Here is a 26,892-nt window from a genome sequence, read left to right on the forward strand (position 1 = left end):
TGTTGAAAGCTGTTCATATTTGTCGCCTGACCGAAAAAATCCCGACTGTGCATCGCACTCTCCTTGTCCTCCTCAAAGTGCTTAATAACAGGCGACATCGGCACCCCCCCCGGCCTTTCCTCACTCCCCGGCCTCGACAGCCCTTTCTGCGGGGAGATAGACTTGGGAGTGGTACTATCCCCACCACCACCACCACCACCACCATCACTTACAACCCCCACCCCATCACTCACGACCGTATACCCCGGAAAATGCCCCCTTTCCTCCCTCCCCTCCCCCCCAGGCTTAGGCGTGGCCAGTTCCTCATGCATCTCTCTATCATGTTCCACCCCAACCCCCGGAATCCCCGCATTATCACAATGCTCCCCCGAATCCGAACAATCACTCACCACACTGCTCCCAACCCCATCATCCACCGCCACCATCCCCCCTTTCCTCCCCTTACTCCCCCACCTGACCAACATCCTCTCCAAAACCCTACTCTTCACCGGCTTGCTCAGATAATCATCCATCCCCGCCCTCTTGCACTTCTCCCTATCCCCCTGAATCGCACTCGCCGTCATGGCCACGATCGGCACGTCCCCCACAAAAGCCTTGTACGGCAAGTGGTGCCTCAGCAAGTGCGTGCACTTGTACCCATCAATCAGCGGCATCTGCACATCCATCAAAATGATATCCGGCTTCTTCTTCTCCCCATTCTCCGCCGCAATCAGGTAATCCAGCGCCTCCTTCCCGTTCCAGGCAGCAACAACATTAAAGCCGAGTTTTCGAATCGTTTTGATGGCAATCTGCTGATTGATAGCATTGTCCTCCACAACCAAAATGTGGATCTTGGACCTCTCTTCCAGGGACAGGTCTTCCTCAGGCGAGGACACACCAGGTAGGTTGACCGACGACGAGTTGCGCCACGATGAACGGCCCCTGTCCCCAAGTACAGAACCGATCTCGGGGGGCGTTCCCATAGCATGGTCGTACTCCGAGCTGTGGCACGAGACGCTCATCTCCGACTGCAACCGATCAGGAATGGGATCAATCTGGACAAGGCTGGACTTTTGAGCAGCACCCTGGGGCTTGTTGAACGGGATCCAAAACGTGGCCGTCGTCCCCGTCCCAAGAGTGGACTCGAGCACCATCCTCCCCTTCATCAAATCCAGCAGGTGCTTGCAAATCGTCAACCCCAATCCCGTCCCGCCAAACTTCCTCGCCGTCGAAGCGTCACCCTGACTAAAAGGCTGAAACAACCTCTTCCTCACCTCCTCCTCGATCCCGATCCCCGTGTCCTCGATCACAAACTTGATCTCGGTGATCTCGGGCGTGTCCTTCTCCTTGAAAACCGAAAACTTGACATGCCCATGGTTGGTGAACTTGATGCTGTTCGTCACCAGATTCGTGATAATCTGCCTCACCCTCCCAGGATCGCCCATAACCACCATGTCAGTCTCGATATCCTCCGAGATGTCGGAATGAAAGGCCAAATCTTTTCGCTCGGCGGCAAAGCTCAACATCTTGGACACATCTCGGACGATAACCGAGAGCGAGAACTGGACTTCTTCAATGTCGAGCCTCCCCGACTCCACCTTGGAAAAGTCCAAAATGTCGTTGATGACCGTCAACAGCGCGTTGGCGGAGCGGTAGATGTTTTCTGTAATGTCACGTTGTTCTTCCGTGAGCTCAACGTCGAGAAGCAGCTCCGACATCCCGATCACGCCTGTGATGGGGGTTCGAATTTCATGAGACATCTACCTTCAATGTTAGCTCCCGCAGTTTGTTCATCAGACGTGTCACCACCTACATTAGCAAGAAACTGCGACTTCAACCTGCTGGCCTCCTTGGCGGCAGCTTCATTAGCCACCAGTTGTCTCTTTTCCTGAGCCTGCGCCTGGATGTCCTGTTCTCTCGCCTTGAGCTCGGTAACATCCATGATGAGGCCTATCACGCCCTCGATGATGGTGTTTGCTTCCCCCTTCTCACGGATTCTTTTCCCTAGAATGGGTTGGAACCGAGTGCGGTACCAGCGTCCATCTGTTGCAATGTCAGCATATACCAATAGTCGCTTGCTAGACCCAAAAACATACCCATCTCATGCTCTTGAAAGTCCTCCCTCGTCGTACTCCCATCAAGAATAGACTCCAGCGGACTTAAGAAAGCCGGCATCTGTCCCTCTGGCAGCTGCGAGTTAAGACGATTAAACACGTCGTAAACATTCTCCCCAATAAACCAGCGCGAGGTGGTATTGTCACACTGATAGTCCCATATCAGCGCTCCCTCAATCATGGTGATCTTCCGGTTCAGGTCGACCGTAAACATCGTCATGTTAGACAGAGCGATAACACTGAGAAGCTGCTGCCGAGTTCTCTTAGCCTCGATCTTGGTCTCGATGCTTTCATGGACGTCGGTGCATGTTCCTAAACAAACGAGTGAGTGCTCCGTCACAGATCTGCCAGGGACAGACGAAAGCTCACCAAACCACTTCTCAATCTTGCCCGTCTGCTTATTCCGCAACGGCAGCGCCCTCCCCAGAAACCACCTCCACTCCCCATCCTTGCTGCGACACCTGTACTCCGTCATGTAGGGCTCGCCAGTCGCCAGAGAGTGCTTCCACCGCTTCGCAGCCTCCACCATGTCATCCGGATGAAAAGGCTTCGACCACCCCTCACCAAACGAGTCTTCCTCGGACAGGCCGGTGTAATGATACCACCGACTATTATAAAAATCATGCTGCCCATCAGGCGTCGCCGTCCACACCAACTGCGGCATCGTGTCACAAATAAGCCCAAACCTCTCCTCATCCGCCGCCTTGATCTGGTTCAGCTCCTCATGAAGCCTGGTCACATCCCGGCATGTCACGACGCCGGCGAGAAACTCCCCCGTGTTCTCATCATTGATCGCCACCCCCTCCACGTCAAAAACAAGACTTTTCCCATGCTCATCACGCATCCCGATGCGGAGGCCGACAAAGGGCTTCTCGGTTCGCAACAGCACAGCGATCGGATACTCGCTCGGATCCAGCTGCTTCGTAAAATCCTGGTCCCATACCATCCAGTTTGGCAGCAGATCAAAGCCATCAGCCGACTTGTCAAGGTCAGCGTTTCGGACAAACAAGTTGCGGGCAGCACGGTTGGGAAGCGTTACACTTCCGTCTCTCCACATGGCCAGGATGGGCGTCTGGATATTATCAAGCAAGGCATCCTTCATGATGTTGATCTTTTGGAGTACCGACGGCGCGCTTGAGGGTGCCGAGGCAGCGGGCGGTCCAAAGGGGGGGAACGGGTTGGCGGAAAAGGACACGGCAGAAGGGCTGAGCTTGAACGAGGAGGAAGCGTTGGAGTCCCTGCTAGAGGCCGCAGAAGGTGGGTTGCTGACATGAGGTATAGACTTCCTCTCGGCAGCTTCCAAATAACTCGGTTTGGCCGTCGATTTTCTCCTACTCATGGCGGGGCTGAAAGCCGAGTTGGTGTTGGTGAAGGTCAACGTGAAGAAAGTTTGTCCTTCGCTGACATCCCAGACCGATATGATCATCTTGGCACGCCTTTGGGAAGCCGACAAGTTGTGCCTTGCTCGAGGATCATACGTGGAACTGGTGACATCTTTGGGAGAAATCACCACCTCGATGGCGAGGGTTGGCGTGTGGTCATGGGGTTTTCCATCGAAAACGTGGTCATCATTCGCTCCGTCCGGTATTGGCGTGGCATCTCCGTCGACCTCGACGGCGCCGTCGGCTGTCGCCGATGGACTTCCACCTCCCGTTTCGACAGCAGCTTGGTTGAGAAATTGCTCCCAATCAAGCCAAACCGGAACGCCGTCCTGAACCAGATCAATGCCCACCTGAGCCAGGGTCTTGCCGCGAAGAATGTCCACGACGGGTACCATGCCGTCACCGTCGGCACCAACATTTTCGGGTATCATACCGAGCAGTCTTCCCATGGCTTCGTTTGCCAAAGCTACCGTCTTTAAGCCGTCCAAAACAAGCACGGGTACTGGGAGAAATTGTAAGGCTGAGAAGGCCACTTGTCCGGGCGTGATACATGGCATCGGTATGCGAAATGGACTGGCGTTTTGCGATCGAGGAACACCTGGCGTGAGTAAGGGAGCGTCCCTAACGAACCGATTACCGCTTATGGGGGCCACATTGTAGGCGGGCGACTGAGGTCGACTGTGATGGCGGGTATATCGACCAAAATACTGCGTGTCGTCTGGGGTCGAGTGCGGGGAATGGCGGACAGGGACTGCTGGGCTGGTGTCGACGGCGCAGCTGGCCTCCTGTAACTCTTGACTGGGCGTCATGTCGACGTCGCCGTCAGGAGGGGCATCGAGCAGACAACGGCCCGCGAGCCCAAGATGGCTGGATTTGAGGTTTGGCGGGGTGTATGTGTGCGTATGTGATTTGGTCGTCAAAACAAAAACGTTTTTGGGCATCCAGGAGTTGTGTCTTTGGCTAGATAGTTTCGGTTCGAATTGGTCCAGACACTGGACAGCATCAGCAATGACTAAACTCCCACCGGCGGCTCAGGAACTCTATTGTCACGTTAAGCTGGGCATCTCCGTCTTAGAGCTCGCGTTGCGTTGTGAAGGGCGCGGCTGATTCTATGGAAGCACAGAAAGTGTATGGTATGAGGTCGCGATAGCAAGTCGAAGATTGGAAAGCAGTGCGAGATAATCTACTCCCACCTCGCTCTCTCTGGTAATTCAGATGCAAATGGAAAGAATCGACTAGGCCCCCGGGGTGGCTTTTTTGCCCAGTGCCAACGGTACCTAGGCCGGCTGCGTAATCCGACCTGAGCGGCTTTAAGGTTGGTTTAGTCAAGGCCGTTTGTTTCTGCTCCCGGTGTCGTCATTGGCAACCACGTCCCTAAAAGATCAGAGCAAACTCTCCCACTGAGCCGTTAGCTGAACACTAGTAAGTTTGAACATCCGATGAACGGTAACAGGGGGAAATCCACAAGGATGGAACAGTGGAGGGTCAGCATCAGATTTCTGAAGTGGCAATGCTACCTCAGCGGTCACTATCGTGAAGATCGTGTATCCGAGACAGCAATGGAATGCGCCGAACGGAAGCACTGGGTCAGACGAAAGCGGGAGGGGTGTCAGACCAATGTCATCTCGCAGTTTGTCCAACTGTGACCCTCACCGCCCTCAGCTGGACAACTCTGCTCAGAGATGGGATTTCCACTCAGAAGCATGGGATTTTGCATTGTTCCGTATATAATGCCCCAAAACACGGTTCCATTCGCGATGTCGAAGCCGATGCGACCTTCTGTTGATCGCTTGCATTTCATTGGGCGGGCATTGCTAACAGTTGCCGGCAGTTGTCGTTACCAAACCACCGCTTGGATTTCATGTTCTCAACACTGACTTTTGGACCATCTCGAAAATCATATTTTATAGCACCCCGTCGTGCCTGTTCCACGAGCGCACAGCAGTTGACACTTTTGACACGTCTCACCGGTTCGGATGACTGACTCGGGAGGTCTTCTAGCCGAGTAACCCAAGCCAACAAATTGGGAACAGAGACTGTTTGTCTACCTTGATGAGAATCGAGACTTTACGGTCCAGCCCCGAATCACGGCTCTACAACAAGCCCGGGGCTGTGTGGTCAGGATGAAGCCGGAGACAAGACAGGGCCAAGCCCGTGACTCCACTTCTCCACACATTCGCCGGCACCGGATGCCGGGGGCACGTCGCCGGGTATCCTTCGGGCCGTTCAGCACGTGGGTTCACTCCCCGATACTACTACGACAACGCTCCGGTCGAGACACCTTGCGGCTCTTGGGACACACCGTGTGATGGTTGCTCTATAGTGACATGCTGACGAGTGTGCGGCTCATCGACAATGTCTTATCGGCCCCCCCTCCCACCCCCCTCGACCCCAAATTCTGGCTGTCACGCTGCCACCAGGTCTTTCTTGGTCCGCATTCCGAGCCCTTGGCGCCCAGAACCCGGAGTCGAAGCAAGGCTGAGCCTCCGAACGCAGCACCCGCGATGAATGCCGAACATGCTCCCCACCATGAGTACCCCACCTGGAGACCCCGCAGGAAGGGTCTAGAGAGATGGAGGGGTCACCAGGGAGCTGGGTTTTGCCATCGGATTTGCCCCGTTGAACAACGTCACTGGAAAGGGAAGGCTCAAACATGGCATTTTCTGCATCTTCGGATGGCAGCTGTCTACAGTGAGATGAGATGATGGTGGCCTTCTCTTCACCTTTGGACAACCAATCATAAGTGATCATTGTCATGACAGACAAGTAGGAACCCAGCATCACCAGGGCAGGCCGGCAAGTGTTTTCAGTGTTTTATACCCTCCCACATGCGCGCCGCTTCACAACCCCATCTTGGCCACGGTCTCCGGGGACGGCACTCATCCAGGGGTAACGCCCCTCGCGATACCCACATGCCGGCCTGTGACAAGATCCCAGACTCTGCTCCTCCAGGCCAATCCAGGTTCACCCCCCACATGATGACCGATCATGTCTGTCTTCTTCCTATTTTTCTCCCGCTTCTCCCCAGCTTCATCGGCTTTGTTCCCGTTCCTCTGGATCTCACTTCTGCTGTAGCCTCTTCCTTGTTTTCTTCTTGTTGATACCCCGGACTGTACCTTGCCTTTGTCTTCTTTCCCATCTCTCTTTCCCCGCCTTTTTCGCCCATCATGTCTGACGCCGCCACCTACTCGGTCCCTTTCTGGATCAACGGCGAGGAGTACCACGCCGAGAAGCAATACGATGTCATCTCGCCCGTCACCGGCAAGGCCATCCACCGGTCCGGCGCCGCCTCGGATGCCGACGTGAAGAAGGCCGTCGAGGCCGCCGACAAGGCTTTCAAGACGTGGAAGAAGACACTCCCCAAGGAGCGCCGGGATGTCTTCTTGAAGGCTGCTGAGATCTTTGAGAGGAGGAAGGAGGAGCTCGGGGACTACATGATGCAGGAGACTGGTGCCCCTCGCCAGTGGGCCGACTTCAACTTGGACGTCGCGAAGGACTTCTGCCTTGACATTGGCGGCCGGATCCGCACTCTCGAGGGCACCATTCCCACCACTGCCGATCCTGAGACCGGCGCCATGATCGTCAGGGAACCCTTTGGTGTCATTCTCGCCATTGCCCCATGGTATGTTGCCCTGATGGCACGCAGCGCTTCACATCAAAAGCTGACATGCAGATCAGGAACGCCCCCTACATCCTCGGCATCCGCTCCATCCTCTTCCCCATCGCCGCCGGCAACACGGCCATCCTCAAGGGCAGCGAAGCCTGCCCCCGCACCATGTGGGGCCTCTGCTCCGTCTTTCACGAGGCCGGCCTCCCCGCCGGCGTCCTCAACATGCTCGTCCACTCCCCCCAGGACGCCCCCCGCATCACGGCCAACCTCATCGCCGAGCCGGCCGTCAAGAAGATCAACTTCACCGGCTCCACCGGCGTCGGCCGCATCATCGGCCGTCTGGCGGGCGAGAACCTCAAGCCCGTCCTCCTCGAGCTCGGCGGCAAGGCCCCCGCCATCGTCTGGGAGGACGCCGACCTCGACAACGCCGCCTTCCAGTGCGCCCTCGGCGCCTTCCTCAACAGCGGCCAGATCTGCATGTCTACCGAGCGCATCCTGGTTCACAAGAACGTCAGGGCCGAATTCGAGAAGAGGTTTGTCGGCGCCATTGACCAGATTTTCGGGTCTGCTCCCGACGCGCCTATCTTGATCAACAGCGCGGCTGTGACCAAGAACAAGGCTCTCATCAAGGATGCGCTGGCCAAGGGCGGCGAGTTGCTGTACGGCAACCCTGACGCTGTGGAGAAGAGCGACACGAGGATGAAGCCGGTTGTGATCACCAATGCGAACAGGGAGATGGAGATCTACCAGACGGAGAGCTTTGGGCCGTCGGTGGCGTTGTATGAGATTGAGACGGAGGAGGAGGCGCTGGAGGTTGCGAACGACACCGAGTATGGTCTCACGTCGGCGGTCTTCACGGAGGATCTGAGGAGGGGGTTGAGGTTTGCCAAGGAGATCGAGACGGGGGCGGTGCACATCAATAGCATGACGGTGCATGACGAGAGTGCGCTGCCGCACGGTGGCGCGAAGGCGAGCGGGTATGGGAGGTTCAATACTGCCACGGGGATGGCGGAGTGGGTGAGGACCAAGACTATCACTTACAAGTTTTAGGTGAGGGCTGTAAGGTTGGGGAAGGCAGGGGTAAATAAGGGGCTACTGCACATATAAATGAAGCATCTTGAACTGTACAGCTCTGGTCCATCAATGCGAATTGCTACAGATTGATTGCTATCGAGGTTGACAGCTATTAGGGGTATCTGTACCTACTGAAGGAGAATTAGATATCTGACTGGCAGAGATGGCGAAGTATCTCGGCTTCAAACCCCTTGAAAATTCTTTCTAGTCTCCGTATTCGGAATTTCTTACCTTATCCCCTTCTCGCCACCATATACCACTCTAACAAGATGCCACCAAACCTTCACTCCTTCCTAACAAACTTCTCCCCCCCCCCCCCCCCACTTCGTTCCCCGACCAGACAGGAAAAGAAGTCTTTCTCGTCACCGGCGCCACTTCAGGCATCGGTGTTCTCTGTCACACAACAGCCCTGCTCCCTCAATGGAAAAATCTGGATGGCAGCTCGCTTCCGAGTCCAAATTCTCAGCTGCCGTCCGATCCATCAAACCCTCCCGCCCCAACTCCCACGGCGAACTCCTATGTCCCTGTTTATCTTTCTTGGTTCTTACGGCATGGGGATGTTTGCCGAGCCTCGGGTTGGGGGCACAGATGGGGTGTCTAATGGGTGGTGATTTCACCAACACCACCCCCGACCAAAGATGCTCCCGTGTCCAAAACCGGAGCCTGGGCGCAGGCGGTGGAGTCTGACAGGCGGTATGAAGACAAAGGGGTGGTGGGTGTGGCGGTGAACCCGGGGGAATCCTGAGGAGTGGGTTGTCTGATGACCGGGAGCTCAAGATACGGCCGGCGGCCAAGGTGCTCGGCTGAGAACGGGGGTGTGACCGAGGTCTGGGCTGGTTTGGCGCCCGAGGTGACGGCGGAAGGAACGGTGGAGAACCGGGGTGAGTGCGATACCTACCTACTTGCCCATCTACTCCTCATTGGAAAAGGAAAAGTTGGGTGATGATGATGCTGACTTGACACTAGTTATTCCCTGTGGGGGGGGGGGGGGGGGGGAGATTTACCCCATCAGAGAGGACCTCAAGATGGCCGTTAGGTCGAGGGAGGAAGGGGGAAACGGGCGGGACGGGGGATTTTGGGGGGTTGGTGTGACGAGCAGGTTGAGCCTTTGGTAGGGGCGGGATAAGGTCACACACAGACCGGAAAGGTGGTGGTGGTGATAGATTATGATGTGCGTTTCAGTCAGTCGATACTGACATGGGACAATGGTCTCCATCCTCCCTCACGCCATTTCTATTCACCGCATGAAATCACACTTTCTACCAGCAAGTAAAATAATCGCGGCTGACTTCCTCATTAATTACAACTCTTGCAAAGATCTTCAAAAATATATCCATCCATCCACCAGGGGTGGAGGCAAGGGTGACAAAAGAAAAGAAGGGGGTATAACCATTCCAATCCCAAAACAAAAGAAATAAATGACCGACGCCAGTCAGTGATGATGCTAGCTTGCTTCTCCCCTTCCTGAGAAGCCCCAATCTTATACTCCTTCTTTTCCCCCCCAAAAAAAACGCCTTGAATATATGCCCCAATCCCCTTTCCCAAAGTGATAAAACAAGCAGATAAAACAACACAACAGAAAAGAACACACCCCCTCCCCCCTTATCAACTACCTCCCTAACCCCCCATATCCTCCCCCATTACCCCCATATTGATACCTATCCCCCTCCCTCCCTCCATACTGCTCCCCACCCCCCCCACTAACATACCCATCCCCCCTCGCAACCCCCCCCAAATCCGCCCGGTCCAACATCTCCGTAAAAGTAGTCATATCCGTATACCTCCTCCCATCATCCCCCTGTTGCGGCGTCCGATCCGGCGTGATATTCCTCGGATCCGCAAAAATATTGATACTAACACCACTCACCTCCCTCCCTTGCTGCTCCGGCGTCCTCGGCGCCAGTCCCCCCTGGTACCCCGGATTCCCATCATCACTAACCGGCATATCCGGCATATCCACATACTTCCTCTGCCCGCCCGGTTGCTGGGGTGAATAATCCGCAATCAACCCCCCATAAGCAACACTGCTCATCCTCCTATTCTGGTTTGGAGGTGAAGCAACAATCTGGTTGTTGTCGTAGGAGAGAACCGAGTTTCGCATGTCCATCGCGTTGTTGTTGAGCATTTGCGGGGTGGGCAGCCTGGCTCCGAAATCTGTTCTCAACGCCGGTTTATCGTCGTGGAGGATAGGGGCGGAGATGATGTTGCCAAAGGAGGAGGTCGACCGCGAGAGTTTGAGGGGTGAGCTTGACGACGAAGCCGTCTGGCCAGCCTTTCTCTTGCGGATGAAGATGAAGGCGAGGACGCCGGCGATGATTAATACCACTGCTCCCGCTGCGGCACCGCCCGCGATTCCGGCGATAGGAGGGCCGGCAGACTGCGGGACTGCCGTCGCGGTCAGCGTCTCTGACGGACTCGCGGTGGTCGATGGTTTCGACGTGGGGGTGGTAGAAGGTCTCGAAGATGGTGTGCTCGACTGCGAAGGTGCAGCGTTCTGGTTGGTGTTCATGACACACTCGCCATTAACGCACGAGTACCCAAACGGACAGCAATCAGAGCCGCATTTTGGCAGAGAGCCCCCGAGGGCGGTTGTCTTGATGACAGAGTCCGGGGCCTTGTCGGCGTCTTGAAGCTCAATGTTGCAGTCGATGGGCCGGAGCTTTTGACATGTTGAACCGTTCGGACAGCAAACGACCGTGGTGTTGCCGGCGAGGACGAGGCACCTGTCGCCTGCTGGGCAGCAGAAAGAGCTGGGGACGTTGGCGTTGCCGCATCCTGAAAAGTTTGGTGCGCCGCATGCGTCTTCTTGCCTGGCGAATATCTCGTATGTCGTCGGGATCGCGGACGCGGTCGCCAAGATCATGGCGAGAGCGATGGCTCGGAGGGCTGTTCGTCTCCTGGCCATCTCGGAGAGGAACCGGTGCTATAATAACCCTTGATAACGTTTGTCTGGGCAGGCGTTGTGACGCCTGGGTAATGAGCTGTGTCCTATATTAGGTATCCCACGCTGGCAGGCACACGGTGTTCACCGAAACAGTGTGTGATGTTGCTATCGCTTCGGTTTGGCCCGAGTAAGAAAGGAAAAAGACATAAGATGAAGTTGTGGAATAGTCGAACCACGCAACAACACTGTAAGTGATTTGCAGAACCAAACCTGACTGGTAGCTAGTGAGCAGAGGAGAGAGAAAGAGAGAAAAAAAAAGAGGGCCACAGGCCACCTCGAGTGTATATCGAAGCAGAGATGAGATGACGCATTTCGCCTTCAACTCCATCGAGACAAGACCTCTGGCTATTCTCGCGCAGAAACTAGACGCAGGGTCAGGTTAGCAGGTCGGGCAGAAGAAGCCGTCCTGTCCTGTCCAACGGACCCTGCTGCGGACCCATCAGGAATATTCTGGGCCATGTCGAGCTGCGGGCGGTTGAGAGGTCGCTGTTGAAGCGCCGATGACCTCCTGGGGTGACCATATGACCCTGCCAGAAAACGAGTGGTGGTGAGCAACTCTCTTTCACCGTTGGCTCCGTCCCAAACGGGCAACTGGGCGTTTGGAGAACAGTCGTGACAGGCCGAGGCCGACCACCTGATTGGACAGCCCAACCAAATTGTGCTATTTTGGGTTACATAAAAATGACTCCTCCTTACACTTGTTGGCAGCGTGCACGGTCCAGGTACCCGCATCAACCACACAGCCTTGTTTTAACGCCAGGAACAACAACTAAAGAATCTCAAAAAAAATAAAAAATAAAAAAAAGGCCCGTCATCGCCAACCTGCATACCCGTCAAGCGCGCTTCCCATGATAAAAGAGGCCTCGTTTTTTTTCTTTCTTCCTCGGCATCATACGTGGTCATCGGGGCTTAGAGTCTTGGTTTTGCAAGCTGGGCGGGTATCTAACATCCAGTATCCCAACTCTCGCGGCCGCGCCGCCCTGTCCTGATGTGATGATGGCAAGTCTGATATCCACCACACCTCACATCAAGCCGAGGTTTACCGCACTTCATATCACAAAGCCCGGTTTCCTCTTGGCAAAAACTGTAGATCCGTGATACCCTTTCCTCGGCAGTGTGTGTTATGGAATGGTACCACCCAACGCAGGCCTCAGATCTGGCCGGGGGGGCCGTCTACCGAACCCGGACCCGAAAAGACGGGAAGCCCACTTTGTTTCGCGCCAGACCCCCGAAACAGTCCTGGCCCGTTGTGGCCTTGACCACATGCAACTCTCAGAAAAACAAACATATAATAATCCCCATTGTTCGGCTTCAAAAGTGGCAGGTTCAGTCGGTTGGGATTGGGCTTGAGGTGCGCTTTGTTGATGAGACACGGACGGTTGTGAGATGAGATGGTGATATGTAGGCCCCAGCAAAAATATTATATTCAATCTCTAACACAATGAAGAGTGTGATGTGTCAATCATCATGGTTGAAACCCGTTTTGCTTCAACACAAAAGTAACTGAATGAAGACACGGACAAACAGTCTCACATCCATCAAAGAGTACATAAGAATATCCAATCTCAATACTTTTCATTCTTCACTTATCCACTAAACTAATCCCACATCCTCCCAAAAACCCCAATCATATCCAAATATTCATCAATCCATAAAAGAGCGTCGCCAACAGACTATGTCGCCATAGGTTATCTGATCAGGCTTTCTTTCAAAGGTCTCTCTCTCAATCTAAAAAGGCAATCAACATGTCAAAGCTAGAGAAAAAGGTGAAGAAGAGACCCAAAGTAGCCTAAAAGAAGTCCATAAAAATATGCCCCAATTTATGCATAAATGATCATCCAAAATGAAAGTGAAAAAGTACGTATCATAACCCAAAAAAAGCAATAACAGACTGGTAAGGTATCATCGTCAATGAAAAAAGTGAAAGGTACATAAAGAAAAGAGGAGTGAAAAGGAAGAAGAAGAGGGTATAAGCGGGGGTATAGATATCATGTCGAAATCCAATAAGAAAAAACACAAGAAAAAAAAACAAGAAAAAAAACCAAGAGCGGAGTATTACCAAAGGAAACCAACCCCCCTTTCCAAGCCCTAAATCATATTCCCATTCACCACAACCTCAAACCCCTCCCCCTTCTGCTTCATGGCCTTAGCAAGCATCAACTCCCTCATCCAATCAATCCTCTCATCCCTCCCCTTGACCGCAAAATGATGCGTCTTCCCCGTCCCATTCACCGCCCCCTCAATCCCCTCCCTCTCCCCCCCAGCACCACTCTCCTTCTTCTTACTGAGCACCCCCCCCAGCCCAAGCGCCTTCCTCCCATCCTGCGGCACCAGCTGAAAACTAAAAGCACCCACATCCCCCCTCCTCGCCAACTCATCACTCCCCCGTCGGATATGCATCGCCTTGAACGCCGCCCCCAGCTTATTCCCGCTCTGCTGCATGCTGCTGCAGGCAATAGCATAGTCATCAATATCGATATACTCCAACGTCCTATTCTTCTCCTTCTCATCCTTGTGCATCGTCAGCCTTGTCCCCTGAAGTCTAAAGAAATGCTCGTGCCACTCGTGCCTGAGCATCTTTGTTTTTCTCTTCTTCATGAGACCTTGATAACTGATAGCCTCGCCACCCGTCATGTCAGGGGTGGGTTTATCGCTCACGGGCGACAGTCGGCCGTTGATGTTGACTGTTTTCACACCGGCGGGGTTGTTGGTTGTTGTAGTAGTAGTAGTAGTTGTTGTTGTTGTTGTAGGGGGGATGGCTTTTTCCAACGTGGGGCGGTCGGTTTGTGTCCAGGGGTAGTTCACCCTCGGGGGAGCCTGCAACGGACGACGCTGTGAAAAAGAGCGGTTGAGGGCGGAGGGGATGTTGTTGTGGCTGTTGTTGTTGTTGGAAAGGGGGGAGACGATGCTGTTCTCGTCGAGGGCCGGCATGACGGGGAAGGAGGGCCGGCGGATGGTGTTGCGCGACAGGGACCGCATCGTGGGGTTGCGGTAGTTCATGTCGGGGGGCACAGACTGCGAAAAGTCACGCGAGGGGGCGGGGAGGGAGGTGATGGTGATGGGTACGTCCATTTCTGAGAAGGGTGTGCCGAAACGGTACAGGGGAGCGGCGCCGGTGGGGGTGGACTCTGACGAAGAGGGGGAGAGTTCTCGGAAGGAGGGGATGACTTGGGAGATTGGGCGGGCGGAGCGGGCGCGGGCGGATTGAGGGTCGTAGGTGTTGGGTGTGGTGGTGGATGGGTGGGTTGGGATGGAGAGCTTGGGGAGGCCGCGGAGGCCGGTGTGAGGTTGGGGAGTGGTGGTGTTGCTGCCGTAGACCGGGGAGTTGCTCACGGGGGAGATCTCAAAGGGTGGTGTTGGGGGGACTTCGCTGCTGGTGGAGTGTTGGTGTTGGAAGTCGAGGAAGTGACGGACGTTGTCCTGGGCGTCTCTTGTCTCGACATTACGAAGGGCAGCTTCTTGGAGGTACTGCATTGTTGTGAAGGCACCGGGTCCCATGACATCGGATGAAGCCACCACAGAAGGGACGACATCGGATACCGGGCGGAACTCGTCCTCTTCCGGCGCGACAAGACCCGTGGTAGCGGTGACCTTTCCAAGGTCGCCGGCAAGCATGATGACGCCCTTGTCGTTGAGGAACGGGTGGTCCTTCTGGAAGGCCTCCATCAGCCGCTTGTATCTCTTGGCCTTGGAGCAGTTCTCGCCCTTGGAGCACTGGTGAGGCTTTGGCAGTACCTGCTCAATACCCACGATGGACACCGACTCCAAAGGAGAGATGACATCGTTGATCTTCAACCTCGGCTTCCGCTTGTCCTTGGTCGCGCCGCTCTCCTTCCTCTTGAGTTCCCTTCTGACCTGCTTGTCCGGCTCATCCTCAATCGGTGTCTCGGGCATAGGCTCCGGCTTCTGCATGTCCCTCATGCTGTGAATCTCCTCCCAAATCAACGTCCTCACGCCAAAAGATGAAATCCCCAGCTCCTTCAAGTCCTCAAACTTCAACGTGATCAAAATAGCACCCGTGATATCATTCTCGACAAACTTTTCCGCGGCGGGAAGCTCAACACCGGCATTCAGCATCCTCTGCGCAACCATTTCCGGAGACCACATATGCAGCGCCGACGTATCAAGCTCCTCGTCGGTAAACTCAAAAGGGCCGGCCGTGTTGCGCCTCTTTTTTGGCAGAGCGGTGAGGTGAACATCCTGAAGCTGGTAGTCCATCAGATGTGGCTTCTTGGGCGTCACAGGCGAGAGCGAAAGCGCATGTTGCAACTCGATGGACTGGGCCGAGGACATGGAGCTCCGGAACAGGTGAGGACCTCTCGGGCCTTCTACTGGTTGCTGCTTCACTTCATACGTGTCGAATGCGAAGGGCCGTTGCCGCAGGGACCTTGGTGTTTGGACCTCGTCGTATGTGGAGAGGGTGGTAAAGCTGTGTTGGCCGGACTGCGTGTTGTTGTTAGCAACTGCCCCTCTGTCCACATCAGGGGTGATCAACGCACCGAACCGCCAATGCTGGCACGGGGGGAACATTCGCCATCTTCGATTCCTTCCAGATCCCCGAATTCGCTGTAGACCTCGTCGTCGTCGTCGTCATCATGATCATCATGTTCGTGGCCCATCTCGGCTTCTGACTCCATGAATTCCGTGTACACAGAGTTTGGCCTGTCATTGAAAGCCGGCGTTGTGAATACCGGACCCCTCGCCCTCCCCTTTTCCCTCATTTCCATCTGCGGGTGCTCTCGTGGAGCGAAGCGTACTTGAGCCTATACAATTGTTAGTATTTCACTCACTATCCAGCTATTCATGCCTACCATTGTGAAATCAGACTCGGTGTAACTGGTGAGATTGGCAGATTAAATTGTTTGCCAAGGTAAGGAGTTAGTGCCGTTGCCGGCAGTGTTTGCCTTTCAAAAAGACAAGATAGGTTCTTAAGACGGAGCAGTTGGGACGAACTAGACCCTGTTGTTCGCATGCCAACTCGGTCACTGCTTGAAGCCAAAAGCGGGAGAAGAGGACAAGAGGTGGGACGGTGTGGCGGGCGGCTACAGATATGGGTTATGTACCACGGTCCACGGTATGGCAAGCCGCGATGTCGGGGTTACTGCTACTACAGCATATGTGCAAGCGCTCGGATGGGAGGCGACGGTGCGGTGCGGTGCGGTGCGGTGCAGTGTCCAAGGTGGCCGGTCACAATGTGATCGGTCGGTGTGGTGTGGTGTGGTGTGATAAGTGTTAAGTGTTGGGGGCCAGAGAATGAAGAGATAGGTAGCATGCCATCTATCCATCCAACCATCCAACCATCCATCCATCCATCCATCCTCTGTCCGGCACTCGCAGAGCCACGCATGAAAGCAGCAGCAGCAGCAGCAGCAAGACTCGCAGGAACACCCTTCCACCCTTCCAGGTTTCCCCTAGCACGCACCCATTCCGGGGTATAATTATAGCAGGGCATCGAATCGAACTAGGGACGGCCGAAAGGCGAAGGCTGGTTGGGCAGATGGCCACATCTCTCTGCAGTCCACTCTGCATGGACTGCAGAGAAGTCACGGATGTGCAGACGGACGGTGAGAGGATGGGTGGTGAGTTGTTGTCATTGGTGAGAAATTCATGTGGTGCTTGAATGGTACCGAGCAATGCTGTGTTGCCATTGGTCCATCTGCACAAAATCGCTTCGAAATAGACGGCCTAAGCGCCCAGTGACAGGCGCTAAGCCCTTCCTGTCAAACATCCATCCCATCCCCCCTCAACACTCCAGACTCTTCCCTGCCCTGGCAACAACTGAACTGGACCTGGCCCGCCGCTCCCCGACCTCCCTTGTGTTCCTTTTTCTCACCTTGCCTCCGCTCATCAGGCCGAATCTTGCGGGAAAAGGTCTATCAAATCGGCCTCAGCGCGGCCGGTCATAAGATCCGGCATACATCCGCTGGCATCCCGTATTCCAGATCCCTTCCATGAGGCCTCAGAGGGAACCTGCCGCCGATCATTTCTGGCCCGACAATAGACAAGGACTGTCTCGGTCTCGAAGGACACACTCTCCGGCGGATGAGAGCCACTCTGTACCCTCTCTCGCATTGCTTTGCCGCGTGGGGTGGTCAGCATGAGTGCCGTGCAGTGCTCACTCCGTTGCACAGAGACAGCGGCCCCGCACGCTCACCAAGGGCACAGCACAGCACAGCACAGCAGAGCAGCAGTCGCGGGGTCAACCACCACCGACAACCAGTTTATTCCCTCTCGCTGTGTTCTCATGATAATCCCCATTTCTTACTCCATATCCCTTCTCCATCAAGGCCCGTCCCGACCGATACACTAGGTAATCTCATCACCCAATTGGGCTCTCACCCTTCACTAAAAGTCAATTGGGCACAAGAGAGAGTCATCTGTGATCGGCAACTACCCACGCAGTAGTCCCGGATTGCCCGTTGTAGCTCACACGGTGGAACGGTCCGAGAAAAAAACCTTCTGGCCACTCCCCTACAATCCTGCTGCGCTCAGCCGTGGGTGGGCAGGCTTGCCTCGTTGGTCAGCTCCTCCTCTCGCTCGGCCTTCACAAAGATACCTCTCTCTGCCTTACCCCTCGCCCCGCCAGTCCTACCCAATAAGTGGCGGATAACATGACCCTTTTACTCCAAAGGCACATGAACACCCCAAAAAGACCCCCTGCCGGGCCATTTTCCATGCTTTCGTGACAGGGCAGCAGGGTGGTTCCTACCCGAGACTGGGCTTCAAGCGTGGATATCCGCATGAACAAGCCCTCTCTTGCGGTGAAGCCCTCCCGGGAGTCCACCTCGGCCAGTCGTCTTTTTTTGTTTGTTTTTTTGCCCTTGACCACTGTCTGCGTCATCGTACACAGCCATCCTTGCCACGCGGTTCATTCAGCTAGGTTCTGTCTGTCTACCCGACTGTCAGGGTTCCCCGCGGCCGCCGCCCAGCCAGACAGCGGCGGCGGCGGCGGCGGCGGTGAGATATCAAGGCAAAAATCTTGAATTTCTAACCTTGTAAACACACACACGGCAGGAAATATCATATGATCAAGCATGGGTAGGTATCAAGTATCGGTTCAACCCTCTTCTGAGGGGGTAACAATCGATAATTAGCAAGACCTCCACGTCAATCTGCAAACAAGGACTTGATCCGATATCTCTTCTCAACAAACCCATTGTCATTCATTCCCAATCTGGCAATTTTAGCACTTACACCTAGTGTACCTAGGCTATCTCCTTCCGAATTCGCTAACGCTTCCGATATCTTTTTCCCTCACCAATGTGCGAGATCTCAACAAGCAGCTAGAGAAAAAAAAAGAAAGAAAAAAAAAAAGACATGAACAGGGTAGCTAAAGTGCTTGCAGCTCGTCTCCTCACAGACCGCAACTCTTCTTATCCCTGTCACTGAACACAGCACAACTGTAAAAACGAAATAGAGAAAAAATGCAAGCCCTAAAGTGAGTGTAGCTTCCCGAACGTGGTATCATCATACCACTTCTTCAATGTGTGTAACCCCCGATTCCTATCCCCCCCCCCCAACCCCCAAAACCCCGCTTGTTGTCCTACAGCCATATAAGTGGGTGAGAACGATCCAAAGATGCGGCGTACTGCAAATGTCGTGATCTCGTGATACGTTTTTGTCGGGTTCCTTACATTGGGATTTTGGATATCTCAGGTACATGATAGCAGGAGGGGGGAAGTACAGTGCCGTGTAGTACAGCATGTAGATAAAACCTTTCTCGGGCTTGCGTGGTGGAAACACACCGACTCTTTCCCTTCCTTTTTGTGCCGGCGGGTGGATGTTTGTCTAACCTGAAGGATGACCATGTGGTAGGTATTCTTCGGTTTAGGAGAATTATCTACCTTGTTCTTCGGGAAACCCGTGGGGGGCGTTCGCAAGCACACATGATCCAAAGAGTCTCGGGTGTTCGCAAAGTAACAGGCAAACAACCACAATGCCGAGCAACCTCACTACTGCATCCCCGTACCTGCTGCCAGTAGGTAGCCTACTCCATGCGAACTTTTTAAAGTGCTTACATGCCTATACAGCAAGCAGAACGAAAAAGCTTCCTGCAGGGGGTAGGTAGGTAGGAGAGGTAAGGTGGTGATACAACGGATGGTGGTTACAAAAACAACCCCCCGCCCGGGTACGGGCATGCTTCTAGATGTTCTGTCTTGGAAGGGAAACAACTCTACCCGACCAAACGGCTGAGTTGGGTCAGAAGAGGAAGAAGTAGCACTTTTACCGCTTCATGTTGCTCGCCTTGCGAGACAGAACAACGAAGGTACGGTAGGGATGTGTTGTCTTGTTACAACAGGGCTAATATCCTCCATTGACCGCCCAAGGTGAACGGGTATCGACAGATCTTGTCTCTTACCTACCGGGCCACCGGCAGAGAGGGGGTTCATTCATTCGGCGTGTCCACAGTCTGCCATCAATTCTCGCCCTGTTGATGCCCAAGCGGAACTCCCAAGAATGACTCAAAGATAGCGGTGACCTTTCCTGACGACGACGACTTCATTTTCTTATTTTCCATTCCCAATACCAATACCAGGAGCAGCCCTGTTTTGCCCTGAAACCGATAACCCCTCCTCAAGAATGGATCCATCATTCCTCTTGCCCTCGCTTCTCTTTGCCCCTTCCCGTCTGGTTCTGTCTGGGCTCCTCAGGAGGAAAAAATGTCTGCAGATGGTGCCATGAGTGGAATATCCTCATCTTGCCAAACCATAGCCAAGTTCATCCCAGCAGCTGTGATAGGCCCTCAACTTGAGGTATCAAATAACAAAAGGAGATATCCCCCCTTTCGCCATCGCTCACATGACATTTCCACCCTGCGGCCTCTTCTTCGACCCACCACCCTCCTCTACACAAAAGTGGTGAGTGGATTGGTGGTGTTCACTCAACATCAGATCCTGAGTCAACCCTCCAAACCAAGCTAACCCCCCCCAACCCGTGATGAAAAATGCCATCTTGACAATCTAACTGGTCGTCAGAATCAACAAGTCTCAAAAAACGGTCCAGTCTAGACTAGAGCCCTTCCCAAAAACAGGTGTGGGTTGCACTCATCCACTCTAAAAGAATTTAGACTACTGGGTCTTGGTGGGTTTACGCAGTCCGATTCGTTCAAGAAGATGCCGAGAAGCTTTTCCATATTCTGAACAAATGGAGTCTCACACCCCATTCATTGATGTGAGACTTTTTCCTGTTGAAACGAAAATGCGGATAATCGTTTTTTCTCTCTCAAACCCACGTGGGAACTTTTGATTCACTTCGTTGGTGATGAACAATAAAAACCAAAAAAAAACGCGTATCCGTAAAACAAGCGAGAATTGCGACATTTGAAAAATGACTTGTTCTCTGAGATCGTCGTATCGTTTTCCCCTTGTTGTGTGTGAGAGTGACACACACCACAAAACCATCACATCTCGGATCACATCGAAATACCTGATACCCCAGGTCTCGGCATCGCGACTAGGTACTAGGGAAAAAAAAAGACACATCGAAAACTTTGCTGGTGGACTAGCTTTGTCGATAAACCAAAAAAAAAAAAAAAAAGTAAAGTCCCCGGTTGTTAGCTCGCTCGGGGACATCTCCGCGCGCAACCTGATGATCCTCGATCTCCTTGTCTTCCCGGATGGTGCCCGTCACGGAAGCTATCGGTGATGCAGAGTGACGACGTGCATTAATTGATCAGATTTTCATCTCTCTTGTGTGTGGTGCTTTGTTGCTGACAATTGCGATGTTCTCGTCACCGATGCCGAGAACGCCTACGGGGCCAAGGTCAACAAGTTCCCCGGGGACAAAGTGGACACTGGGATCCCTAAATGGTCCGAGCAGGCGAGAGAAACAAGGGGACCCCGGACCCGGGCTTGATGATCGGAGGCCGGGTTCAGGTGTGATGATGGCACTGAGGGGTTTTGAATCTCTTGGACAGGGTGCCAGGTGGAGCTCTGGATCTCTTGAACGTGTTCCGCTAACGAGTTGACTGCCAGAAAGGGGAAGAGGTGAGGGGCACTAGTGAACGGTTTCGCCTTGTGAATTTGACAGGTGAGGTGAGGTGAGGCTACCTATTCAGCGGAGGTTTTGGCGTGTGGGAGCTTCCGTATACTGCTGGAAAGTGGTTGACTCGTGGCACGTGGGTGTGTGTTCTCTGCACTGTTATGCCCGCCCCGACGATACCCACGAGCTTGATCAGATGAGCCACGGGAGGCCATTTAGGCGGTGTTCCTGTCAAGGCCTTTTCAGCAGCTAAGCTGCGGGCTTTCTATTCGCGGGCCGTCGGTGCCAACGATGCAAGTGAACAATTCTCTGGTCGCACGGGCGCTGGAGAAATGGAAAATAAAGCCGGGTGGCATCATGAGGATCTGCTACCACCATGCCCTTTTTTGCCCGCAAAGCATTGAACGCCACTAGATTAGATAGCCAAAGAAGCAACGAAGATGGCAGGCCGATAGACTCACCCCTTCCCACGGGGTCGTTGTCAAGTGTGTCATTGTGACAAGACAAGAAAAGTTCCACATGGGACGGACCGGGCTCGTTGAAGCTATCGCTCAGCCGTTTCACCCGCTCATGATATCCATAGCTTGGTCTCCATCAGTGAATTGCCCGGGGGTCCATCCGAAAGAGTACTTTGGAAAAGGAGGAGGAGCGACATTCCTGGATTTCTTCGTCGACAGATCGGAGCAACGCCGTTATGCCGCGTGGATGTGCCACACGGCAGCCGCGGTCAGTCTGGAAATCAGTGATTTTTTCGCGAGGGTGTCCGGGGTGTGGCTCGGTGGGTGGGTGTTCTCTTCCCCGCATTGAAATTGGAGCAAGTGATGACCAATTATGCCATCCTGGACAATGCCGTCTGATGTCGAGCTGGTAGCGACTGATGCGCGTTCCCTGGGTTGGGTTGGGTAGGAGCAGGCTGACATGCAATGGAGCATCTCCCGTCGGCGCCGTCATCGGCCTTTCTCTCTTTTAGCCGTTATGCCTTCTTGCCTGAACAGGAGGGTGTCTTTTTGAGGTTTTCGTCTGTGCAACTGAGATCGGGAAGGGCCATCAGTATCTCGGTGGTCTCGGTGAGGAGGAGGTCCAAAGACAGACAAAATTAGTCCGCTTTCTGTGCCGGGACGGCAGGCTGCAGGCTGACGTGGAGAGGGCATAATTAGTCCCATGATTATCGCAGGCTAAATGTGACAGTGGGATAATATTGATGTGATAAGTGGGTTGAGTCTGACAAACTGGGCTAATTAAAAATAGCGGGCATCTGTAAGTGCGGGGTGACAAGCTCCCAAAATTAGCCCACAATAGTTTGTGGGCAAACTTTTCAAGCTTCCTAATAGAGTAGGACGGCGGCTAAATTGTTCTTGGTCAGCATCACAGTGTCGTCTCGATACTGTAGACTCGACTAGTCACATTGACGATAAACATGTAGAAGGATCTTTGTTGATGATTCTAGATGAACTGCCTTGGAGATATGCACAGTTGGCTTTGTATAAAAGCTCTGAAGGATCCAGCCTCGGCGCTTCTTGTAGATTCTCGAGAGGGTTTGCTTTCTTCCGTCAACATGAACAACCAAGCCGGCAGAATCGAAGTCGAAGCCAGACTTACCAAGTACACAGCGAGGTATAGTAAACAGGGCTAAGCCAACAGAGTTTTCTAGCGAGACTGACGATATTCCATTTTCCTATACAAAAAGCCAAGGCTGGTATTTGGTGCGTTGAGAACATGGGTCCCCACGACCTTGTCCGCCCAGACCTGGATGTCCTGGCTCTGTCCCGCATAATTGGCCCAAGCTCCTGTGCTTGGCACAGTGAACCCTGCTCCCAACCCTGGTCGATCTCAATGCTTGAGCCAATCTGAGCTGGTTGCCGCCCCTCGGGCCGCATGCAGCTATGCACGAGCCACCTGTAGTCACACTCACCCGACCACACCTCATCGAATCAACTGCGAGAAGCTCGCTTTTGCAGAGATTGACCAACTGCAACACCAGACCACTGACGAGAAAAGTTCTCCCTGCTACCTCGCGACCTCGCTCTTACGACGGCCCTACACTCTGATCCAGGTACCCTCGGTAACACCCGATTATCTTCCAGGCAAGGACCGCCACGTCAACCAAACCCGGTGCAGTCCACCGACTGGCTGGGTGAGGCGACCAATCCGGACCATATTGTCACAACGGCCACTTCGATTTGTGAAGTGACCTTTCCGTGAGGGTATTCCGGACCCAGACAAGACGAACCATGTCGCCTCATCTGATATTTGGGCTCGTCAAAGCCTATAGGGGACTGACAAATCGCTCACCAGAGACAGCAAAGGGCAGACAGACCCCTCACTTCCCCAGCTTTTGGCAATCATGTCGCTGCTTCGAGCGATTCTCCGATGGGAAATTGCAAGCTGGGGGCCCGTGGTTCTGTTGAAAATCATCGATAGGCGTTGAGCGTGGATGAGGCACAAGGCAACGCCCACCACGCACAATTCTTTCTTGTCCTCCATGAAGCGACGTCGACAGCGTCATGCTTCCCTTCCCGTGGCTTCCTTTTTCTTCAAGCAGAGTCTGTGCCTCACTATGGGCGGATACTGTGTAGCTGCCATTTGCATATGCAACCATCTCGATGCCCGTGGGTCGAGGTTGCAGGGAAAGCATGGGGGAGGTCGGCAAGAGGGTGTAGGGCGAACCAGGGGCCCATTGGCCAGCATTGATTCACCCACCCGGGCCTGCAAGCTTTTCGGTCCCGGGAGTCGAGTTGTGTCTTGGAGGGCCCGAGTCTGCCTCTGTTCATTGTCATTGTTATCTTGGTGAGGAGTCAGCATCAAGCGATGCCCTCTCTCATCAGCTGAAGAGAAAGATATCGCTACAAACCTGCGCCATCGACGTTACGTATACAACTCCCGTCGGCCGTCTAGTCTTGCCCTCATCAGTCCCGTCCCTCGGTCTGCCCAAACCCGCTCCTAGGGCGGCCGGGTTATCTCAAGCGAGTTAGGCATTGTGCTCTTCTCGAGCTGCATGTTTCTGCAAGTGGCTGGCCCCCGTACCAATCAACTTTTAATCGCTCGACAGGCTCCCTTGTTCCGCAGAGGGTCGGCCGACGTGGAGAAGGTGCACACCCACTTCCGGACCCCATGTCACCATTGTCACCCTCACATGCAATGGCGGGTGGGGTCCATGTTGGCGTCCCCCTTTCCGTTCTCTAGTCATTGGCACCAATAAGCGCACGTCGTACCCCTGTCTCTCCCATAGTGCGAGCACCACACACAGCAGGCCGAGGGTGACATGTCCCAAAAGAGCACAAGATGCACACATTCACACGGGACTATGTATGTGGGCTAATAAAGTGAAGTGGGCCAAAAACGGAAAGGAGGTTAATTTTGCCCGCAATGTTCAAAAATAGAACACTGCAAATTCACCCCAAAGTCGTCAAGACACACAGCCAAGATATAAGAATTAGCCCGCTTCGCTCCCCCCTCCTCCCATTCGTTTCCCCTTCTCTCGAGCAGGTCCCCAAACGAAGTGAAGAAGTCGGAGTATCCCCAGGTGTTGTCGTCGTCCAGTCCAGTCCAGTCCAACCGACTCTCACCTCTCTCTCTCTCACATTTTTTTTAATTACGCCTTATTCCACGCCGACCAACCAAGAGAGCTGTGTCTCTACTCGGCATTTCAGCGTTCATTAGCACCCCCATTCCCGATACCAGATAACGCAAGCCGGACTTGCTTGGATATCCAGTCGTTCTCTCGAAACAAAACAACACGATACAGTAATCTAATACTAGCTCTCTGGTCTGGCAACCATTCCTCCGCGAGGACTTGCTTTGCTTCACCAGATTTGCCCCCGGACATCTGGACCTTGAACACGAGCGAGGGCACCCCCGGTTCACCTGGTCTCCTCCCGCTCTCCTCGGCCCAGTCCAAGCCCCACACCCCCCCGGCCCAGCCCTCACACGCCCCCCTTGACCCCCGACCACCTCCGCCCAAGGGTCACCCCCACACCCCTGGTGCTTGTCACTCAACGCAGGTACTTGGACCTACAGAAGGGTTTATACAAATGTCAACACTACCCCCCAACCACCACGGAGACCTCATGAAATCATCCCAAGTCAACATGGCTACCACCACCACGACAACGACGACAACAACAACAACAAAGGCCAAGGCTGCCTCCAAAGCCCAGGCCAGTGCCGCTGCCAACCCCAAGCAAAAGACGCAGATGCATCGCCGCTCAAGAACAGGTAAGCTCTCATCTCACTTGCACAGCTCGTTGGCGAGTTCGGAAGCTAACTCTGGTGACACGTAAAGGATGCTATACCTGCAGATTAAGAAGAAAAAAGTGCGACGAGGGCTCGCCCATGTGCACTGCCTGCAAGCATCTTGGCCTGGTATGCGAATACAAGCGGCCGATGTGGTGGAGCAACAACGATGCGCGGAGGAAGCACAAGGACGACATCAAGATGATCATCAAGCGCAAGAAGCTTTCCGAGAAGTCAACACACAGCATCCAGACCTCGGTCAACTCACCGCCAGGTCTCTCTCACTCGCTCCCAACCTCTGCTACCTTCTCCGACCCCTTCGACCGCACCCGATCGCAGTCGATTGATTCGCAGTTTGCTTTCAACTTCAACAGCCCACAAAGCGACTTCAGCTCCTTCAGCGCGCCACAGATGCACCCCGACTTTTTGTTTGCTCCGTACTCGCCCTATGAGATTGACGTCAAGACGGAGAGGCAAATGTTCATCAACGACATCCCAACCCTCAGAGAGTCAACAACAGCCACTTTCAGCACCTACCAGACCCCTCCGCCACCGGGAACAGTCCTCCCCCAGTTCCCTCTGGAAGGCGAATGGACGGAGCAGGTGTACACGGAGCGGAGGGAGTCATTGGCCGAGGAGACGCTCAACGTCAACTTCTTTGACTTTGCCCAGGGACCTTCGGTGTCTTCCAGGCAAGTCGCGATTGAGCTGGACGAAGGCGATCAGCGCTTGTTTGATCACTTCATCTCGTCGGTTCTTCCCACCATCTTCCCCATCCTCGAGTCGAACCAGCATGGATCCATCAGCTCCGACCTCATCCTCCCGGCGCTGGAGAGCAACAAGGGCTACCTGCACTGCTGCTTGAGCATCGCCGCTCAGCACTACAAGGCCGCCATGGGTCTTGAGGGTGAGGAGATTGATGGCGACATCATGCGCCACCGCTACGCGACCATCTCTGCTCTGTGCGAAGCCCTCGCACGCGACGAGGACCACCAGCAGATTCTGGAGGCCGCCCTCGGGCTTATCTTCTTCCAATGCGGCGTCGGCCGCTTCGACGACACGCTGCCCGACATTCCCTGGCACCAGCACTTCCAAGCCGCCATCTCGTTGGTGCAGAAGCTCGACCTCCCGCGCATCGTCTCGGACCCTAACGAGCCTTTGACTCAGGCCCCCTTCAACATGACCCTCACCGCGTGGATTGACATTCTCGGCGCCACCATGCTCGGTCGCGCTCCCGCTTTCGCCCACACCTACCGCGAGAAGCACCTGTCTCCCACCAACCCCAGCCTGGGCTTGCGCGAGCTGATGGGGTGCGAGGACCGCGTCATGTACCTGATCAGCGAGATCGCCTGCCTTGAGGCCCTCAAGAAGGACGGCATGGATGACATCACCCTCTGCCAACACGTCCACGTTCTTGGCGACCAGATCGGTTTGACCGAGATGGGCGATGATTCAGTCCCGGATCTTCCCTTCAACGCCAACGGCACCCCTCAACCCCAAGCACCTCTCCTATAAAATCACAGACGCCTTCCGCCTCTCCGCAAGAATAAAATAATGCAGCCTCTTCCCAGGCTT

General features: G+C 54.3%; 5 protein-coding genes across 5 annotated transcripts; 2 read left to right on the forward strand and 3 right to left on the reverse strand.

The window, feature by feature from the left end:
* Positions 1-2: 2 nt before the first annotated feature.
* On the reverse strand, positions 3-4,416 carry PODANS_1_10100 (uncharacterized protein; the record flags this gene model as incomplete). Its single annotated transcript, XM_001908638.1, has 4 exons — positions 3-1,739; positions 1,793-2,022; positions 2,076-2,405; positions 2,463-4,416. Coding segments are annotated over 4 exons (4,251 nt in total), but the record flags the coding sequence as incomplete, so codon positions are not given.
* A 2,226-nt stretch (positions 4,417-6,642) lies between these two features.
* On the forward strand, positions 6,643-8,135 carry PODANS_1_10110 (uncharacterized protein; the record flags this gene model as incomplete). The annotated part of the gene is made up of 2 exons (XM_001908639.1): positions 6,643-7,097; positions 7,154-8,135. 2 exons carry the CDS (start codon positions 6,643-6,645, stop codon positions 8,133-8,135), a joined length of 1,437 nt encoding a protein of 478 aa, XP_001908674.1.
* A 1,633-nt stretch (positions 8,136-9,768) lies between these two features.
* On the reverse strand, positions 9,769-11,064 carry PODANS_1_10120 (uncharacterized protein; the record flags this gene model as incomplete). Its single annotated transcript, XM_001908640.1, has 1 exon — positions 9,769-11,064. The coding sequence occupies one exon, from the start codon at positions 11,062-11,064 to the stop codon at positions 9,769-9,771; it is 1,296 nt and encodes a 431-aa protein (XP_001908675.1).
* A 2,127-nt stretch (positions 11,065-13,191) lies between these two features.
* On the reverse strand, positions 13,192-15,917 carry PODANS_1_10130 (uncharacterized protein; the record flags this gene model as incomplete). The annotated part of the gene is made up of 3 exons (XM_001908641.1): positions 13,192-15,546; positions 15,603-15,866; positions 15,915-15,917. 3 exons carry the CDS (start codon positions 15,915-15,917, stop codon positions 13,192-13,194), a joined length of 2,622 nt encoding a protein of 873 aa, XP_001908676.1.
* A 9,137-nt stretch (positions 15,918-25,054) lies between these two features.
* PODANS_1_10140 (uncharacterized protein) lies at positions 25,055-26,832 on the forward strand (the record flags this gene model as incomplete). The annotated part of the gene is made up of 2 exons (XM_001908642.1): positions 25,055-25,299; positions 25,383-26,832. Coding segments are annotated over 2 exons (1,695 nt in total), but the record flags the coding sequence as incomplete, so codon positions are not given.
* Positions 26,833-26,892: the final 60 nt, after the last annotated feature.

The sequence above is a fragment of the Podospora anserina genome, chromosome 1 (genome assembly GCF_000226545.1).
Source record: "Podospora anserina S mat+ genomic DNA chromosome 1, supercontig 2".
NCBI classification, from domain to species: Eukaryota; Fungi; Ascomycota; class Sordariomycetes; order Sordariales; family Podosporaceae; genus Podospora; species Podospora anserina.